At 50.6% G+C, this 21,755-nt stretch overlaps 1 protein-coding gene across 1 annotated transcript in view; it reads left to right on the top strand.

The window, feature by feature from the left end:
- rusf1 (RUS family member 1) overlaps positions 1–21,755 on the top strand; it is a 73,125-nt gene that overhangs the window by 45,647 nt on the left and 5,723 nt on the right. Inside the window, 7 exon segments of the mRNA XM_055645340.1 lie at positions 6,375–6,407; positions 7,097–7,202; positions 8,803–8,838; positions 8,840–8,905; positions 9,256–9,326; positions 10,111–10,295; positions 13,403–13,460. Of these exon segments, the coding sequence (XP_055501315.1) occupies positions 6,375–6,407; positions 7,097–7,202; positions 8,803–8,838; positions 8,840–8,905; positions 9,256–9,326; positions 10,111–10,295; positions 13,403–13,460 (555 nt within the window).

Here is a 21,755-nt window from a genome sequence, read left to right as displayed (position 1 = left end):
TCCCCGCACACACTCTCGTGTCCCCGCACGCACTCATGCGTCCCCGCACGCACTCTCGTGTCCCCGCACACACTCTCGCGTCCCCCCACACACTCCTGTGTCCCCGCACACACTCCTGCGTCCCCACACACACTCCTGTGTCCCCGCACACACTCTCTGCGTCCCCGCACACACTCCTGCGTCCCCACACACACTCCTGCGTCCCCGCACACACTCCTGCGTCCCCCGCACACACTCCCGTGTCCCCACACACACTCCCGTGTCCCCGCACACACTCCTGTGTCCCCGCACACTCTCCTGCGTCCCCCCACACACTCCCGTGTCCCCACACGCACTCCTGTGTCCCCGCACACACTCTCGTGTCCCCGCACACACTCTCGTGTCCCCACACACACTCCTGTGTCCCCGCACACACTCCTGCGTCCCCGCACACACTCCTGCGTCCCCGTACACACTCTCGTGTCCCCGCACACACTCCTGCGTCCCCGCACACACTCTCGTGTCCCCGCACACACTCTCGTGTCCCCGCACACACTCATGTGTCCCCGCACACACTCCTGTGTCCCCCCACACACTCCTCTATCCCCCTGCACACACTCCTCTGTCCCCCCACACACTCCCCGCACACACTCCTGTGTCCCCGCACGCACCTCGCGTGTCCCCACAAACACTGTAGTGTCCCCGCACACACTCCTGCGTCCCCGCACAAAGTCCCGTGTACCCGCACACACTCTCGTGTCCCCGCACACACTCTCGTGTCCCCGTACACACTCTCGTGTCCCCGCACACACTCCTGCGTCCCCGCACACACTCCTGCGTCCCCGCACACACTCTCGTGTCCCCGTACACACTCTCGTGTCCCCGCACACACACTCCTGCGTCCCCGCACACACTCCTGCGTCCCCGCACACACTCCTGCGTCCCCGCACACACTCCTGCGTCCCCACACACACTCCTGCATCCCCACACACACTCCTGCGTCCCCGCACACACTCTCGTGTCCCCGCACACACTCTCCTGCGTCCCCGCACACACTCTCGTGTCCCCACACACACTCCTCGCGTCCCCGCACACACTCCTGCGTCCCCGCACACACTCCCGTGTCCCCGCACACACTCTCGTGTCCCCCCACACAAACTCTCGTGTCCCCGCACACACTCTCGGTGTCCCCCACACACTCTCGTGTCCCCCGCACACACTCCTGCGTCCCCGCACACACTCTCGTGTCCCCGCACACACTCCCGCGTCCCCGCACACACTCCTGCGTCCCCGCACACACTCCTGCGTCCCCGCACACACTCCCGCGTCCCCGCACACACTCTCGTGTCCCCGCACACACTCCTGCGTCCCCGCACACACTCCTGTGTCCCCGCACACACTCTCGTGTCCCCGCACACACTCCTGCGTCCCCGCACACACTCTCGTGTCCCCGCACACACTCTCGTGTCCTCGCACACACTCTCGTGTCCCCGCACACACTCCTGTGTCCCCGCACACACTCCTGCGTCCCCGCACACACTCTCGTGTCCCCGCACACACTCTCGTGTCCCCGCACACACTCCTGTGTCCCCGCACACACTCTCGTGTCCCCGCACACACTCTCGTGTCCCCGCACACACTCCTGTGTCCTCGCACACACTCTCGTGTCCCCGCACACACTCCTGTCCCCACACACACTCCTGCGTCCCCACACACAATCCTGCGTCCCGCACACACACACTCCTGCGTCCCCCCCACACACACTCCTGCGTCCCCGCACACACTCTCGTGTCCCCGCACACACTCTCGTGTCCCCGCACACACTCCTGTGTCCCCGCACACACTCTCGCGTCCCCACACACACTCCTGTGTCCCCACACACACTCCCGTGTCCCCACACACACTCTCGTGTCCCCGCACACACTCCCGCGTCCCCACACACACTCTCGTGTCCCCGCACACACTCTCGTGTCCCCCCCACACACACTCCTGCGTCCCCACACACACTCCTGCGTCCCCCGCACACACTCTCGTGTCCCCACACACACTCCTGCGTCCCCCGCACACACTCCTGCGTCCCCGCACACACTCCTGCATCCCCGCACACACTCTCGTGTCCCCGCACACACTCTCGTGTCCCCATACACACTCCTGCGTCCCCCACACACACTCCTGCGTCCCCGCACACACTCTTGTGTCCCCGCACACACTCCTGCGTCCCCGCACACACTCCCGCGTCCCCGCACACACTCCCGTGTCCCCGCACACACTCTCGTGTCCCCGCACACACTCTCTCGTGTCCCCCGCACACACTCCTGTGTCCCCCGCACACACTCCTGTGTCCCCGCACACACTCTCGTGTCCCCGCACACACTCCCGTGTCCCCATACACACTCCTGCGTCCCCACACACACTCCTGCGTCCCCGCACACACTCCTGCATCCCCGCACACACTCTCGTGTCCACGTACACACTCCTGCGTCCCCACACACACTCTCGCGTCCCCACACACACTCCTGTGTCCCCACACACACTCCTGCGTCCCCACACACACTCCTGCGTCCCCGCACACACTCTCGTGTCCCCACACACACTCCTGCGTCCCCCACACACTCCTGCGTCCCCGCACACACTCTCGTGTCCCCGCACACACTCCTGCGTCCCTGCACACACACTCATGCGTCCCTGCACACGCTCCTGTGTCCCCGCACACACTCCTGTGTCCCCGCACACACTCGCAAACAGCAGACCACGCCACAGGGTGTTCCTGGTGTTGATCAGCGGGTACTGTTAGTGGCACGGTGCATGGCTGGCACTCTCTTCTCTTGGAAGGGCATGCGATACCATTCTTTATGGCATTTCTTATCTGAGCAGACCGTTGCATACCCTTTCCCCGAGCCAATGATAAGCTGCCCTTGTCTGCAACGTTTCTGGGCTGCTAGCGGCGTTCGGAACAGGTTCAAGGACATCTAACGCAGTGTTTGGGGAACTTCTTGTTTTCAAACGGGTTTGGAATGCTCTGCTTCTAATTTAGCTGATAACTCCGTTTTAGCTGAAATTGTCTGTTTCACACACACACACACACACACACACACACACACACACACACACACACACACACACACCACACACACACACACACACACACACACACACACACACACACAGAGTGAAGCTCCCTCCACCCCGACACATAGAGACACACACACACACACACACACACACACACACACACACACACACACACACACACACACACACACACACCACACACACACACACACACACACACACACACACACACACAGTGAAGCTCCCTCCACCCCGACACATAAACAGAAACATAGAACATAGAAATTAGGTGCAGGAGTAGGCCATTCGGCCCTTCGAGCCTGCACCGCCATTCAATATGATCATGGCTGATCATCCAACTCAGTATCCCGTACCTGCCTTCTCTCCATACACTCTGATCCACTTAGCCACAAGGGCCACATCTAACTCCCTCTTAAAATATAGCCAATGAACTGGCCTCAACTACCCTCTGTGGCAGAGAGTTCCAGAGATTCACCACTCTCTGTGTGAAAAAAGTTCTTCTCATCTCGGTTTTAAAGGGATTTCCCCCTTATCCTTAAGCTGTGACCCCTTGTCCTGGACTTCCCCAACATCGGGAGCAATCTTCCTGCATCTAGCCTGTCCAACCCCTTAAGAATTTTGTAAGTTTCTATAAGATCCGCTCTCAATCTCCTAAATTCTAGAGAGTATAAACCAAGTCTATCCAGTCTTTCTTCATAAGACAGTCCTGACATCCCAGGAATCGGTCTGGTGAACCTTCTCTGCACTCCCTCTATGGCAATAATGTCCTTCCTCAGATTTGGAGACCAAAACTGTATGCAATACTCCAGGTGTGGTCTCACCAAGACCCTGTACAACTGCAGTAGAACCTCCCTGCTCCTTTACTCAAATCCTTTTGCTATGAAAGCTAACATACCATTCGCTTTCTTCACTGCCTGCTGCACCTGCATGCCTACTTTCAATGACTGGTGTACCATGACATCCAGGTCTCGCTGCATCTCCCCCTTTTCCTAGTCGGCCACCATTTAGATAATAGTCTGCTTTCCTGTTTTTGCCACCAAAATGGATAACCTCACATTTATCCACATTATACTGCATCTGCCAAACATTTGCCCACTCACCCCCAGCCTATCCAAGTCACCTTGCAGTCTCCTAGCATCCTCCTCACAGCTAACACTGCCCCACAGCTTAGTGTCATCCGCAAACTTGGAGATATTCCCTCATCCAGATCATTAATATATATTGTAAATAGCTGGGGTCCCAGCACTGAGCCTTGCGGTACCCCACTAGTCACTGCCTGCCATTGTGAAAAGGACCCGTTTACTCAGAGTCAGAGAGAGTCAATTTAATTGTCATTTGGACCCCTAGAGGTCCAAACGAAATGCCGTTTCTGCAGCCATACATTACATACAAATAGACCCCAGACACAATAATAATTACATTTAACATAAACATCCATCACATAGCTGTGATGGAAGGCCAAATAAACTTATCTCTCCACTGCACTCTCCCCCCCCCCCCCCGATGTCAGAGTCAAAGTCATAGCCCCCGGCTGGCGATGGCGATTGTCCCGCGGCCATTAAAGCCACGCCGGGTGGTGCGAGGTCGCACACCGGGTCTTGATGTTGGAGCCCCCGGTGTGCGCTCGCAGAGTCCGCGGCCATTCCAGCCGCGCGGGGCGGTGGTGTCAGGCCCCGCTCCAGGAGCTCTTCAACCCCGCAACTCGGGCAGGAGAAGTCGCCGTTGCAGGAGCCCTGAGAAGCGGTCTCCTTCCAAGGAGCCGTGGGCTCCCGGCGCCGCCGTCCACAGACCTGTCGTTGGAGCCTCCGACTCTCCGGCAGCAGCAGCAGCAGCAGCAGCAGCAACGACAGCATCAGCAGCAGCAGCGCTCCTCCACCGCTCCGGACCCGGCCAGCTCCGCGACGGCAACGGTGAGTCGGCAACTGAGTCCCCGGTCTCTTCCTGTTGGAGGCCGCTCCTCGTTGCGGCCTCAACGACAATGGAAACCCGACGAGAAAAGGTCGGGTCTCCAGTGCAGAGAGAGATTCACAAAGTTTCCCCACCCCACCCCCCCCACCCCCACCCCCCACACACACTCCTACTCTTTGCTTCCTGTTTGCCAGCCAGTTCTCTATCCACATCAATACTGAACCCCCAATGCCGTGTACTTTAAGTTTGTATACTAATCTCTTATGTGGGACCTTGTCGAAAGCCTTCTGGAAGTCCAGATACACCACATCCACTGGTTCTCCCCTATCCACGCTACTAGTTACATCCTCGAAAAATTCTATACGATTCGTCAGACATGATTTACCTTTCGTAAATCCATGCTGACTTTGTCCAATGATTTCACCACTTTCCAAATGTGCTGCTATCCCATCTTTAATAACTGACTCTAGCAGTTTCCCCACTACCGATGTTAGACTAACTGGTCTGTAATTCCCCGTTTTCTCTCTCCCTCCCTTCTTAAAAAGTGGGGTTACGTTTGCTACCCGCCAATCCTCAGGAACTACTCCAGAATCTAAAGAGTTTTGAAAGATTATTACTAATGCATCCACTATTTCTGGAGCTACTTCCTTAAGTACTCTGGGATGCAGCCTATCTGGCCCTGGGGATTTATCGGCCTTTAATCCATTCAATTTACCCAACACCACTTCCCGGCTAACCTGGATTTCACTCAATTCCTCCAACTCCTTTGACCCGCGGTCCCCTGCTATTTCCAGCAAATTATTTATGTCTTCCTTAGTGAAGACGGAACCAAAGTAGTTATTCAATTGGTCCGCCATATCCTTGTTCCCCATGATCAACTCACCTGTTTCTGACTGCAAGGGACCTACATTTGTTTTAACTAATCTCTTTCTTTTCACATATCTATAAATCCTTTTGCAGTCAGTTTTTATGTTCCCTGCCAGTTTTCTTTCATAATCTATTTTCCCTTTCCTAATTAAGCCCTTTGTCCTCCTCTGCTGGTCTCTGAATTTCTCCCAGTCCTCCGGTATGCTGCTTTTTCTGGCTAATTTGTACGCATCATCCTTCGCTTTGATACTATCCCTGATTTCCCTTGTTATCCACGGATGTACTACCTTCCCTGATTTATTCTTTTGCCAAACTGGGATGAACAATTTTGAACATAGACACACACACACACACACCCACACACACACACACACACACACACACACACACACACACACACACACACACACACACACACACACACACACACACACACACACACACCATTCTGCGCTGTTGTCCATTCCAAACTCAACCTTGCTCCCCAGAGATTTGTGACATCCTAACTTTTACTTTTCTCCTGCCAGAACACACCTGGACCGTGATGCCAAACAGTGGAGGTAAGAGACGGGGTGAGGGAGCTTCACTGTGCGTGTGTGTGTGTGTGTGTGTGTGTGTGTGTGTGTGTGTGTGTGTGTGTGTGTGTGTGTGTGTGTGTGTGTCTGTGTGTGTGTGTGTGTGTGTGTGTCTGTGTGCGTGTGTGTGTGTCTGCGTGTGTGTGTGTCTGCGTGTGTGTGTGTCTGCGTGTGTGGTGTGTCTGCGTGTGTGTGTCTGCGTGTGTGTGTCTGCGTGTGTGTGTGTATCTGTGTGTGTGTGTGTGTGTGTCTGTGTGTGTGTGTGTGTCTGTATCTGTGTGTGTGTGTGTGTCTGTATCTGTCTGTGTGTGTGTCTGTCTGTGTGTGTGTGTGTGTCTATCTGTGTGTGTGTGTGTGTGTCTGTATCTGTGTGTGTATGTGTGTATGTGTCTGTGCATGTGTGTGTCTGCGTGTGTGTGTGTCTATCTGTGTGTGTGTGTGTGTGTGTGTGTGTGTGTCTGGATCTGTGTGTGTGTGTGTGTCTGTATCTGTGTGTGTGTGTGTGTGTGTGTCTGTATCTGTGTGTGTGTGTGTGTGTGTGTGTGTGTGTGTGTGTGTGTGTGTGTGTGTCTGTATCTGTGTGTCTGTATCTGTGTGTGTGTGTGTGTGTGTGTCTGTATCTGTGTGTGTGTGACGGTGTAGAGGGAGCTTCACTGAGTGTGTGTAATTCACAGACTCTTTGCCGACCTTCTGAACGACATCGCCATTTTTATTGAGATCGTGGCTCCGTTCTTTCCAGCGATTTTCACTCTGGTCGTCTGCATCTCTTGCATCTTTAAGGTGGGTTGTGGGGACCAGGGGAGGGGGGGAAAGTTTGGAATGGACATCGGGGACAACACAAATTCAGTATTAGTTTAGAATATTGTCATGTGGTAGGTACAGTGAAAAGCTTGTTTGTTGCATGCCTACCAGTCAGCAGAAAGACAATACATGATTACAATTGAGCTGACCACAGGGTACAGATACAGGATAAAGGGAATAATGTTTTGTGCGATATAGTCCAGTAAAGTCCGATCAAAGGTAGTCGAGCGATAATAGTTCCGCACTGCACTCTGGTTGTGGTAGGATGGCTCAGTTGCCTGATAACTGCTGGGAAGAAACTGTCCTGAATCTGGAGGTGTGCGTTTTCACAGTTCTGTACCTCTTGCCCGATGGGAGAGGGGAGAAGAGGGAGTGGCCGGGGGGAGACTGGTCTGTGATTATGCCGAGACAGCGTGTTGCTGACAGAGTTAATAGAATGGAGACGGTCTGGGCTGTGACAGACCATCTCCCACAATCCGCTGCAATTTCTTGCCGTCTTGGATGGATGGATGGTTGACAAAGCGGTAAAGCAGGCGTACGGAATGCTTGCCTTCATCGGTCGGGGCATTTACAGGAGTCAGGTACTCACCATGCAGCTTTATACGTCTTTGGTGGGGCAACATTTGGAGTATTGCGTGGAGTTCCAGCCGCCCCATTGCAGGAAGGATGTGAAGGCTTTGGAGATGGTGCAGAGAAGGTTTACCAGAATGCTGCCTGGATTAGACGGTTTCAGCTACGGCTAGAGGTTGGGCAGACATGGATTGTTTTCTCTGCAGCGTCGGAGGTTGCGGGGAGACCTGATAGAAGTTTATAAAATTACGAGAGGTGTAGATAGGGTAGACAGTCAGAGCCTTTTCCCACCAGGGTGGAAATATCAAAGACTAGGGGGTATAGCTTTAAGGTGAGAGGGGCAAATATTAAAGGACTTGGTTAAAGACGCGTTTCTTTACACCTGTAACATGGTGCTGGGGGGTGGTGGTGGAGGGGAGGGGGTAGAGAGAGAGGGATAGGTGGTGGTTGGGGAGAGAGAAGCACATCTCCTGTCAACCCGGTAACACTCTGTCTCTTCCATCTTTTCACTCTCAACCCATCGTCCCTCTCTCTCCCCTCTTCCCCCTCTCTCTCTCCCTCCTCCTCTCTCTCCCCCTCTCTCTCTCCCCCCCACCCCCCCTCTGCTCTCTCTCTCCCTTCCCCTCTCTCTCCCTCTCTCTCACTCTCCCACTCCCCCTCTCTCTCTCTCCCACTCTCTCTCTCTCTCTCTCTTTCTCTTCCCTCTCTCCCCTCTTCTCTCTGCCCCTTCTCCCTCTCGCCCCCCCTCTCTCTCTCTCCCCCTCTCTCTCTGCCCCTTCTCTCTCTCTCCCCCCTCTCTCTCTGCCCCCTCTCTCTCCCCCTCTCTCTCTCTCTCTCTCTCTCTCTCTCTCTCTCTCTCTCTCTCTCTCTCTCTCTCTCTCTCTCCCTCTCTCTCCTCCCTCTCTCTCTCTCTCTCTCTCTCTCTCTCAATCTCTCTCCCCCCTCCCTCTCTATCTCTCTCCCCCCTCTCTCAATCTCTCTCTCTCCTCTCTCTCTCTGCCTACCCCAGGCAGTAGTTGGGGTGTCGGGCGGAGCAACACGAGCCCGCACTCACCTCCCATCAGGCCCGGAGAGACAACATGGCTGACGTATCAGCGAAGGACGGGAGTCAAGTGAGGGAGGGGGAGGAGGGGGAGAGGGAGGAGGGGATAGGGGGTGGAGGGGGGGGAGAGGGAGGGTGTGGTGAGGGAGGAGGGGAGAGAGGGGATAGGGGGGTGGAGGGGAGGGAGAAGGGGAGAGGGAGGTTGAGGGGGAGGGTAGGGGAGGTGGAGAGATGGGGAGGGTGTGTGAGGGGGATGGGAGAGAGAGAGGGGGGATGGTGAGAGGGGTGAGAGGGAGCGTAGGGTGAGCGAGGTGGAGGGGAGGGGAGGGTGAGGGAGGGGATGGTGAGAGGGAGGGAGGGGGGAGGGTGTGGGGTAGACTCTCCATGTGCTCCCATTGACTCCCTTTCTTTCTCCCACAGGAGACGTTGGTGAACTTGGCCGGTCTCTGCACCGGTCTCCTGCTCACCCCCCTCGCTGCCGACAGCACCCTGTAGGTGACCTGCAACCTGTTATGTTTGGACCCTTTCATGACCTTTGATCCCTACCCTATGACCTGTGACCCAGGAATTCTGCACTATGACCTGTGACCAACGTCCCCTGCCCCACGATATTTGACCCCTGTTCTGTGACCCACGACCTCCAATCCATGACCCACGACCTGTGATCCATGACCACTACCCCAAAACCTGTGACCTCACAAACTAGCCCCTGCCCCACGACCTATGAACTGTGAACCTCTCCCTGTCGCCAGCCACACAGTCCAACCCCTGCCTCACGACCCCCCCATTTCTGCTTCATGACTGGTGAAGGGGGCGGGAGGGGGGAGGATGGGAATGGAAGGGACTAGGGGCTCAGACCGGGAGTGGGTGACAGACAGGGAATATGGAGGAGGGGTGTGGGTGAGATGTGTTGCAAAGATGAATCCCTCACTCTCTCCCTCCCCGCTCCCTCTCCCCCCACTCCTCCTACTCTCTTTCCCCTCTCCATCCCTCCCCTACCTCTCTCTCCCTCCTGTCTCTCTCTCTCTCTCCCCCCTCACCCCTCTCTTTCTCTCTCCTCCTCCCCCTTCTCTCTCCCCTCTCTCTGTCCCCCTCTCTCTCCCCTCTCTCTCTCTCTCCCCTCTCTCTCTCCTCTCTCCCCCTCTTCCCGCTCTCCCCCCTCTCTCTCCCCAACTCTCTCTCTCCCTCACCTCTCCCTCTCCCCCCATTCCTCTCACCCCTCTTCCCCCCTCCCTCTCCCCTTGCTTTCCCCCTCTCTTGCTTTCCCCCTCTCAGCCTCACCTACCTCCTCTTCTTCCTCTTCACCTCCCTCCATCTCTACGCCAATGTCCGGGCAGTGCGATCCGTCGTCATGGAGACTGTGAACCGGGGGAGACTTCGGATACTCCTGGAGGACTTCCTGAGAGAGGGAACAGTTCCCTCTCCCCCCTCCGTCAACTCCCGTGAACCTCTCCTGCCCGGTCAGTGCTCAGGGAGAGAGGGAGAGGAGTGTGGGAGGGATGAGAGAGAGGGAAGGATGGAGGGGGGAAGGATGGAGGGAAGGTGGGGATGATTGGGCAGAGGGCTAGAGGAAACGAGGATGGGGTGGAAAGGGAGAGGGGGACGGAGGATGTGGAAGGAGAGAAGGGATGGGGTGGTGAGAAGGGGGAAGGAAGGAAGGTGAGTGGAGGGAGCTCTGAGGGAGAGGGGGAGGGAGGGATGAGGAGGGAACGGTGCGGGAAGGAGGAGGGATGAGGAGAGAGCTTGTCAGGGAAGATATTACAGCAGTGCTTTGGCAGGATAGATTGGAGGGCTCATCTAGGGAGGCTATTTGGGTGGAACTGAGAAGTGGGAAAGGTGTAACAACACTTATAGGGGTGTATTATAGACCGCCAAACGGGGAACGAGAATTGGAAGAGCAAATATGTAAGGAGATAGCAGATATTAATAGTAAGCACAAGGTAGTGATTGTGGGAGATTTCAACTTTCCACACATAGACTGGGAAACACATTCTGTAAATGGGCTGGATGGGTTGGAGTTTGTAAAATGTGTGCAGGATAGTTTTTTGCAGCAATGCATAGAGGTACCTACTAGAGAAGGGGCAGTGCTGGACCTCTTGTTAGGGAATGAGACAGGTCAGGTGGCAGAGCACTTCGGGTCCAGTGATCACAATACCATTAGTTTTAATATAATTATGGAGGGTCAGAACTGGACCTAGGGTTGAGATTTTTGATTGGAGAAAGGCTAACTTTGATGAGATGCGAAAGGATTTAAAAGGAGTGAATTGGGACATTTTGTTTTATGAGAAGGATGTAGAAGATAAATGGAGGACATTTAAAGGGGACATTTTAAAAGTACAGAATCTTTATGTCCCTGTTTGGTTGAAAGGAAATAGTAAAAATTGGAAAGAGCCATGGTTTTCAAGGGAACTTGGACACGGTTCGGAAAAAGAGAGAGATCTACAATAATTATAGGCAGCATGGAGTAAATGAGGTGCTTGAGGAGTATAAAGAATGTAAAAAGAATCTTAAGAAAGAAATTAGAAAAGCTAAACGAAGATATGAGGTTGCTTTGGGTTTCTACAGCTATATTAATAGCAAAATAATAACGAGGGATAAAATTGGTCCATTAGAGAGTCAGAGTGGACAGCTATCTGCAGAGCCGAAAGAGATGGGGGGAGATATTGAACAATTTATTTTCTTTGGTATTCTCCAAGGAGAAGGATATTGAATTATGTGAGGTAAGGGAAACAAGTAGAGTAGCTATGGAAACTATGAGATTCAAAGAAAAAGAAGTACTGACACTTTTGAAAAATATAAAAGTGGATAAGTCTCCAGGTCCTGACAGGATATTCCCTAGGACATTGAGGAAGTTAGTGTAGAAATAGCAGGGGATATGACCTAAATATTTTAAATGTCATTAGAAACGGGAATAGTGCCAGAGGATTGGCGTACTGCGCATGTTGTTCCATTGTTTAAAACGGGTTCTAAGAGTAAACCTAGCAAAACCTGTTAGTTTGACTTCAGTGGTGGGCAAATTAATGTAAAGGATACTTAGAGATAATATATATAAGCATCTGGATAAACAGGGTCTGATTAGGAACATTCAACATGGATTTGTGCCTGGAAGGTCATGTTTGACTAATCTTCTTGAATTGTTTGAAGAGGTTACTAGGTAAATTGATGAGGTTAAAGCAGTGTATGTTGTGTATATGGACTTTGACAAGGTTGGTTGGTTGGTTGAGAAGGTTCAATTGTTGGGTATTAATGCAGGAGTAGCAAGATGGATCCAACAGTGGCTGAATGGGAGATGCCAGAGAGTAATGGTGGATGGCTGTTTGTCAGGTTGGAGGCCGGTGACTCGTGGGGTACCTCAGGGATCTGTGTTGGGTCCACTGTTGTTTGTCATGTACATCAATGATCTGGATGATGGTGTGGTAAATTGGATTAGTAAGTTTGCAGATGATACTAAGATAGGTGGTGTTGTGGATAATGAAGTAGATTTCCAAAGTCTAAAGAGAGATTTAGGCCATTTGGAAGAATGGGCTGAAAGATGGCAGATGGAGTTTAATGCTGATAAGTGTGAGGTGCTACATCTTGGCAGGACAAATCAAAATAGGACGTAGTTGGTAAATGGTAGCAAATTAAGGAATGCAGTTGAACAGAGGGATCTAGGAATAACTGTGCATAGTTCCCTAAAGGTTGAATCTCATGTAGATAGGGTGGCAAAGAAAGCTTTTGTTGTGCTAGCCTTTATAAATCAGAGCATTGAGTATAGAAGTTGGGATGTAATGTTAAAATTGTACAAGGCATTTGGTGTGACCAATTCTGGAGTATGGTGTACAATTTTGGTTGCCCAATTATAGGAAGGATGTCAACAAAATAGAGAGAGTACAGAGGAGATTTACTAGAATGTTGCCTGGGTTTCAGCAACTAAGTTACAGAGAAAGGTTGAATAAGTTAGGTATTTATTATTTGGAGCGCAGAAGGTTAAGGAGGGACTTGATAGAGGTCTTTAAAATGATGAGAGGGATAGACAGAGTTGACGTGGATAAGCTTTTCCCATTGAGAGTAGGGAAGATTCAAACAAGTGGACATGACTTCAGAATTAAGGGACAGAAGTTTAAGGGTAACATGAGTGGTAGCTGTGTGGAATGAGCTTCCAGTGAAGGTGGTGGAGGCAGGTTCGTTTTTATCATTTAAAAATAAATTGGATAGTTATATGGATGGGAAGGGAATGGAGGGTTATGGTCTGAGCGCAGGTCTAAGGGTCGAGATGGCCTGTTTCCGTGCTGTAATTGTTATATGGTTATTATATGGTTATGAGGGGGAACGTCTTTACTAAGAGAGTGGTAGCTGTGTAGAATGAGCCTCCAGTGGAAGTGGTGGAGGCAGGTTAGATTTTATCATTTAAAAATAAATTGGATAGGTATATGGATGGGAAAGGAATGGAGGGTTATAGTCTAAGTGCAGGTAGATGGGACTAGGGGAAAAGAAGTGTTCGGCACGGACTTGTAGGGCCGAGATGGCCTGTTTCCGTGCTTTAATTGTTATATGGTTATATTATTAACCCCTTCCTGTTTTCCAGTGCTGTGGGAGAGAGAGAGATTGATTCTGGGTGCCCCTCTTCACCGCGTTGTTGGCAGGTTAGTCTGCCCCTATACACCTCACAGAGTCACACAGCGTGGAAACAGGCCCAACATGCCCACCAACAAACATACCCAACTACCCTTGTCCCACCTTACTGAGTTTGGCCCATATCCCTCTAAATCTATCCTATTCATGTACCTGTCCAAATGTTTCTTAACTGTTGGGATTGTCCCAGCCTCCACTTCCTCCTCCGGCAGCTCATTCATGCGCCCATCAACCTTTGTGTTAAAAATTTACCGTTCAGATTCCTATTACATTTTTCCCCGTAAACCTATGTTCTCTGGTTCTCGATTCCCCTACTCTGGGCAAGAGACTCTGTGCATTTATCCTATCTATTTAGTTTATTAGTTTAGTTTAGAGATACAGCGCGAAAACGCTCCCCTCACCTGACCAAGTCTGCACTGAGCAGCGATCCCCGCACATTACACTATCCTACACACACAAGGGACAATTTACATTTATACCAAGGCAATTAACCTACTAACCTGTACATTTTTGAAGTGTGGGACAAACCAGAGCAGCCGGTGAAAACCAATGCAGGTCATGGGGAAAACATACAAACTCCATACAGATAGTACCCGCAGTCTAGATGGAACCTGGGTCATTTGCGCTGTAAGGCAGCAACCCTTCCACTGCGCCACCATGCCGCCCGTCTTCATGGTTTTGTACACCTCTATAAGATCACTGTGCTCCAAGGAATAGAGTCCTAGCCTGCTCAATCTCTCCCTGTAGCTCAGGCCCTCGAGTCCTGGCAACAGCCTCGTAAATCTTCTCTGCACCCTTAACATCTATCCTATAACATGGTGCCCAAAACTGAACACAATACTCTAAATATGGCCTCACCAATGTCTTATACAACTACAACATGACCTCACAACTTCTATATTCAATACTGACTGATGCAGGCCAATGTGCCAAAAGCCTTTTTGACCAACTTATCTACCTGTGACTCGAACTTCAAGGAACCACGCACTGTACTCCTAGGTCCCTCTGCCCTCCAACACTACTAAGAGCCCTACCATTTACTGTGTAGGTCCTGCCCTTGTTCAAAGTCCCAAAATTCGTATTCAATTCCATCAACCATTCCTCCGCCCACCTGGTCAATCGATCCAGATCCTGCTACAATCTTTCACGATCATCTTCACCATCTGCAAAACAACTAAATTTTGTTTCATCAGCAAACTTGCTAATCTTGCCCTGTATGTTCTTATCCTAATCATTGATGTAGATGACAAATTGTAACGGGCCCAGCACCAAACCCTGAGACACACCACTAGTCACAGGCCTCCAGTCTGAGAAGCAACCTTCCTCCATTACTCTCTGCTTCCTTCCATGGAGCCAACTTGTTATCCATTCAGATATCTCTCCTTGGATCCCATGCGATCTAACCTTCCAGAGCAGCCTACCCTGCGGAACCTTGTCATACGCCTTACTGAAGTCCATGCGCACAACATCTGTGGAATTCTCTGCGGTGGAGTGTACAAGCCCAGCTGCTCCATTCTCTCAGCATATGACAGTCCCGCCATCCCGTGAATTAACCTTGTAAACCTAAGCTCCCTCAATAGCAAGATGTCCTTCCTCAAATTAGGGGACCAAAATTGCACACAATACTCCAGGTGTGGTCTCACTAGGGCTCTGTACAACTGCAGAAGGACCTCTTTGTTCCTATACTTGACTTCTCTTGTTATAAAGGCCAACATGCGATTCGCATTCTTCACTGCCTGCTGTACCTGCATGCTTACTTTAATTGACTGATAGAAACATAGAAATTAGGTGCAGGAGTATGCCATTCGGCCCTTTGAGCCTGCACCGCCATTCAATATGATCATGGCTGATCATCCAACTCAGTATCCCGTACCTGCCTTCTCTCCATACCCTCTGATCCCCTTAGCCACAAGGGCCACATCTAACTCCCTCTTAAATATAGCCAATGAACTGGCCTCAACTACCCTCTGTGGCAGAGAGTTCCAGAGATTCACCACTCTCTGTGTGAAAAAAGTTCTTCTCATCTCGGTTTTAAAGGATTTCCCCCCTTATCCTTAAGCTGTGACCCCTTGTCCTGGACTTCCCCAACATCGGGAACAATCTTCCTGCATCTAGCCTGTCCGACCCCTTAAGAATTTTGTAAGTTTCTATAAGATCCCCTCTCAATCTCCTAAATTCTATAGATTATAAACCAAGTCTATCCAGTCTTTCTTCATAAGACAGTCCTGACAGGTCTCGCTGCATCTCCCCTTTTCCTAGTCGGTCACCATTTAGATAATAATCTGCTTTCCTGTTTTTGCCACCAAAATGGATAACCTCTCATTTATCCACATTATACTGCATCCACATTAGACTGATGAAGAAGGACCCCCAGATCCCGTTGTACTTCCCCTTTTTCCAACTTGACACCATTTAGATAATAATCTTCCTTCCTGTTTTTGCTACCAAAGTGGGTAACCTCACATTTATCCACATTAAACTGCATCTGCCATGCATCTGCCCACTCCCCCAACCTGTCCAAATCACCATGCATTCTCATAGCATCCTCCTCACAGTTCACACTGCCACCCAGCTTTGTGTCATCTGCAAATCTGCTCATGTTACTTTGAATCTCTTCACCTAAATCATTGATGTATATTGTAAATAGCTGCGGTCCCAGCATCGAGCCTTGAATTAGAATGAGTGTCAAAGGTTATGCGGAGAAGGCAGGAAAATGTCAGAGATCAGCCATGATGAATGATGGGTCGAATGGCCTAATTCTACTCCTATAACATGAACGTGAACTTAAATCTAATCTTCCAGAGCAGCCTACCATGTGGAACCTTAGATAGTCATACAGCATCGAAACAGGCCCTTCGGCCCAACTTGCCCGCATTGGTCAACATGTCCCACCTGGCCTATATCCATCCAAATCTACCCTATTGATGTACCTGTCCATATGTTTCTTAAACATTGGGATAGTCCCTGCCTTAGCTACCTCATCCGGCAGCTCATTCCATACACCCACCACCCTTTGTGTGAAAAAGTTATCACTCAGGTTCCTTTTAAATCTTTTCCCCTTCACCTTAAGCCCATGTCCTCTGGTTCTCGATTCCCCTACTCTGGGCAGAGACTCTGTTTGTTGCTTTGGGCTTTGATTGTTGCTGCCTCTCTTTCCGTTTTATTTTCTAATTCTGCGCATCTGTTGGTTTCGAAGGTCGCTGTTCCTTCTCGTATGCTGGTTCGCCAGAGTTTCCTGTCCTTGGCATTGGTTTCCCAATTGCCAATGTCGATTTCACATTTTTTCATGCTGGCTTTTAAAGCGTCTTTGAATCACTCCTATTGTCAGCCTCTTTTCCGTTTGCCTTCTTTAAGATGGGAGTAGGTTTGCTTTGGTAGACGCTCGTCTTCATTCCGAACAACATGACCGACCCATCTTAGTTGGTTCTTGATGAGGAAGGCTTCGATGCTAGATGTTTTCGCTTCATTCAGCACGCTGACATTGGCCCTTCTGTCTTCCCAGCTGATATTTAAGTTGCTTTGAAGACATTGTTGATGGAACTTTTCAAGTGTTTTCAGATGGTGTCGGTATGTTGTCCAGGTTTCTGATGCATCCAGGAGCGTTGGAATCACCACTGCCTTGTACACTAACATTTTGGTGTCTGTTTGGATGTCACGATTTTGAAAGACTCTCATTCGAAGACGTCCAAAAGCTGTTCCAGCACACTTCAGACGATGTTGGATCTCGTCATCAAGGTCAACATTGGAGGAGAGGTGACTTCCAAGGTACGGAAAATGATCCACATTTTCCTGGGTTGTTTCACCAAGTTAAATTGATGGTTCTTTCCGATTTGTCTCAGTTGGTGACGATTGGTAGATAACCCGAGTCTTCTTGGAGTTGATGGTCAGTCCAAGTTTCGTGTATGCATTGTTGAAGGCAGTCAGGATCTGTTGCAGATGATTTTCTGAGAGAACTGCAACACAGTTGTCGTCTGCGTGTTGGAACTCGATGAGGGTGCTCATAGATGTCTTAGTTTTGGACTTGAGACGGGCAAGATTGAAAAGTCTGCCATCGGTTCTATCGACGATTTTGATTCCTGGGGGTAGGTCGTCTTGGATGGTGTGGATGGTTGTCGCAATGAAGATGGTGAACAGTGATGGGACAATCACGCATCCCTGTTTCACTCCTGATCTGACTTGAAACGGCTCACAGTTGCAGTTGCTGGCCATGACTATGGCAAGCATGTCATCGTGGAGGAGTCTCAGGATTCAAATGTACTTTTCCGGACATCCAAAGGTGGATAGAATGTTCCATAAGAGTTCTCCTGATACTGAGTCTAAGGCCTTAGTGAGGTCGATGAATGCCATGTTCAAAGACCAAAGTTGTTCACAGCGCTGGAGCTTCGACCGCGGGGCCTGTGGACTTTAACATCGTGAAGCCACGGTCTCCGGTAAGAAGCGGTTTATTCGGAACGGCAAGCTGCGGAGTGTGTTCCGATCCGTCCCCACGTCGGAGTTCCGAACATCTGTTGCGGCGACTGCGGAGGGTTCAAGGCCCCAACCATGGGTGAACAAAGGAGGAAAATGACTGAGACTTTATTGCCTTCCATCACAGTGAAAAGTGCTGATCCCACTGTGGTGGATGTTAATTGTGTATTGTGTTATTCCTCTTTGGCTGTATGGTAACTCAAATATCACTAACTTCATTGGTGCATGTGACAATAAGTTTGAACTTGAACACCATAGGTTTTTCAGGTTTCGGCTGCTCTTCTGGACTGCAGCCTTGTATTCCTGATAGAACTTCCTTTTGGCAGCCGACTGTTGGGCAGTTTGTAAGGCGATGAAAACTTTTCTCTTTTCATCGATGTTTGTCGGAGTTTCATTGTAGTTGTTTGTCATTATGGTCGAACCAATCATATAACCATATAACAATTGCAGCACGGAAACAGGCCATCCCGGCCCTTCTAGTCCTGCTGAACACTTACTCTCACCTAGTCCCATCTACCTGCACTCAGACCATAACCCTCCATTCCTTTCCGTCCATATACATAGAAACATAGAAAATAGGTGCAGGAGGAGGCCATTCGGCCCTTCGAGCCAGCACCGCCATTCATTGTGATCATGGCTGATCGTCCCCTATCAATAACCCATGCCTGCCTTCTCCCCATATCTCTTGACTCCACTAGCCCCTAGAGCTCTATGTAACTCTCTCTTAAATCCATCCAGTGATTTGGCCTCCACATTTATGGAATTCCCTCTGTGACAGGGAATTCCATAAATTCACAACTCGCTGGGTGAAAAAGTTTTTTCTCACCTCAGTCTTAAATGACCTCCCCTTTATTCTAAGACTGTGGCCCCTGGTTCCGGACTCACCCAACATTGGGAACATTTTTCATGCATGTAGCTTGTCCAGTCCTTTTTTAATTGTATATGTTTCTATAAGATCTTCCTCTCATCCTAAACTTCAGTGAATACAAGCCTCGTCTTTTCAATCTTTCCTCATATGACAGTCCCACCATCCCAGGGATCAATCTCGTGAACCTACGCTGCACTGCCTCAATCACAATGATGTTCATTCCTCAAATTAGGAGATCAAAACTGTACACAATACTCCAGATGTGGTCTTACCAGAGCCCTATACAACTGCAGAAGAACCTCTGTACTCCTATACTGAAATCCTCTTGTTATGAAGGCCAACATTCCATTAGCTTTCTTCATTGCCTGCTGTACCTGCATGCCAACTTTCCCCCTTACCTAACCTAACCTCATTGATAATAATATGCCCCTTGTTTTTGCTGCCAAAGTGGATAACCTCACATTTATCTATTTTATACTGCATCTGCCACACAGCTGCCCACTCACTCAACCTGTCCAGGTCACCCTGGAACTTCCTAACATCCTCTTCACAGTTCCCACTGTCACCCAGCTTTGTGTCATCCACAAACTTGCTAGTGTTGCTCCTAGAATTGGCCTCACCAATGCCTTGTACAATTTTAACATTACATCCCAACTTCTATACTCAATGCTCTGATTTATTAAGGCCAGCACACCAAAAGCTTTCTTTACCACCCTATCTACATGAGATTCCACCTTCAGGAAACTATGCACAGTTATTCCTAGATCCCTCTGTTAAACTGCATTCCTCAATTCGCTACCATTTACCATCTACGTCCTATTTTGATTTGTCCTGCCAAGGTGTAGCACCTCACACTTATCAGCATCACACCTTTTTGTCCTGGTGGTTTTTTTTTTAACAAGCTCAATAGTTTGCTTGCAGGAGGCGATGATAGCGTTCTTCAATAGATTCCAGTGTTCTTCGACAGATGGTGGGATTTGTTGAGGCAGTTGTTCTTCAAGTTTTGAGGGAGATGCTCTGTGCAGCCCTGATAAGGTGCTGCCATGGGTGTATTATATACCTATTATGACTAGACTCCATCTCCCAGAGTATGTCACAGTGGAGCATGTGCTCCATAAGCCGCTCCATTTGGCCCCAGTAACGCTGGTCCCCGCGGCATTTCTTTGCAGTTTGACATGTCAGCCAGATCGGGCACAGCTGATCCCACTCACAGTGATGCTGGTGCCTTTAGCTGCTGTTGGCTGCCCACAACTCCGCGGTTTCCCCAGCTAGTGCAGCCCTTGTGGACTCTTGTCCATATTTTCCCCCTGTAAGAAACAGACACGGGAAACAAAGACGACCGCAGTAATTCCCTTACCTGTCGGTCTTGGTTTTAAAAACTTGCCGCTGCAGGGCAATACTGCTGGCCGTTTCAACTTGTCAGAGACAACGGCTCTGATCTGTGTAGCCTTCCCGCCCGGCCGTGGTGTTGATCTGTCCGGCGCGGGTGCTAAGTTCGGCACAGCTGATCCCATTCATGGTGATGCTGGTGCCTTCAGCTGCTGCTGGCTGTCCTCCCCAGCCAACTTTAGACGCAGCCCTTGTGGACTCTATTTTTGTCCAGTTTCCCCCTGTAAAAGCAGCGCGGGAAACAAAAAATGACCGCAGAGTAACTCACTTACCTGTGGGTCTCGGTTTCAAATTTACCGCTGCGGGGGAACGCTCCACCCCGCCTGTCGTTTCGCAATGCGTGAAGCGATATGACACGCATGCGTCCTGGCGGGTTCTTCATGTCGTCACTCACGTGACTCCGAAGTAAAATCAAGTATTCACCACTTTCGTGCTGGTTCTTGACTAGGAGCTTCCAGCAATCGCATGGCCTGCTCCCGTCGCCCTTCCCCGATCGCCGAATGTCTTGAGAAGTTTTGTGCTGCTCACAGAACTAAGCCGCCTGTGCGAGTTTTTGTTTAACGTGTACTTGATGTTGCACTCCAAGAAGCACACGGTCCTTCACAAACCAATCAACTCATTCCAATGGCAAGGGAACCAAGATGACTGGAGCTGATAGATCTGTTACAGCCTTCATCCACCTTCACAGCTGTTGAGTTGAAGATAACCTTGTCCGCCTGGTCCGCCGTTGAAGCTGGTGCTTCGGACGGCATCGCTCTCGGAATCATGGAATCGTGTGAAGGGGGCGCTGTTCTGGCGGCAGCCATGGCAGCAGCGCGTCAGCCTTTCAATTTTATTTTTTATTTTTAGTATGTTTTAAAGTGTGTATTTAGTGGGGGTTTTTTGTGTTTTGTGTGGGGGGTGGTGTGTGGGGGCTGATGTGTGGGGGGTGGTGTAAGGGGGAAACCGCTTTGGTCGCCTCCTCCATGGAGAGGCGACTTTTTCCAGGTCACCTCCCCCATGGCCTGCCATCAAGGATCGGCGAGGTCTTTCCCAGAGACGTGCCCGGGGCTTCAGCGGCAGGCGCAGCGTGGACTCGGCGTGGAGCAGGTGAGCCCTCGCTGGGGCTCGCTGGAGGGGAGTGCTCCGTTTCACTGGCCCGGGGCAGCCGGCAGCCTGAAGTCGCAGCCTGAAGCCGCGGTCTGCAGAGTTCCAGCTGCTGCGGCGTCTACAGCCCGGGATCCCTCGTGGGAGACCCGGGGGAAGAAGAAGCCGCCATTGCCGGCCCGCGGATAACTTCTACCGCGGGCCCGGCATGGACTTACCATCACCCCTGGAGGGGAGCTTCAACCGCCGGCCCTGCAGTCTACGGTGGGGATGGAGGAGGACGGCCAAAGTTTTTTGTGCCTTCCACCACAGTGATGAATGCTGTGGTGGATGTTTCACCCATGTTGTGTCCTGTTTATGCATTTTATTATTTTGTTAACCCATCTTTATGCTTTGTATGGAACTGATTTTTAAATTATGTAAAACACTTTGGGGTCAATGAAAATTGACTATAAATGTGCTATATAAATAAACATTATTATTATTATGGAGGCAC

This window comes from Leucoraja erinacea, chromosome 14, assembly GCF_028641065.1.
Source record: "Leucoraja erinacea ecotype New England chromosome 14, Leri_hhj_1, whole genome shotgun sequence".
NCBI classification, from domain to species: Eukaryota; Metazoa; Chordata; class Chondrichthyes; order Rajiformes; family Rajidae; genus Leucoraja; species Leucoraja erinaceus.
Note: the sequence above shows the minus strand (reverse complement) of the source record. Positions and strands in the feature narration are given on the sequence as shown.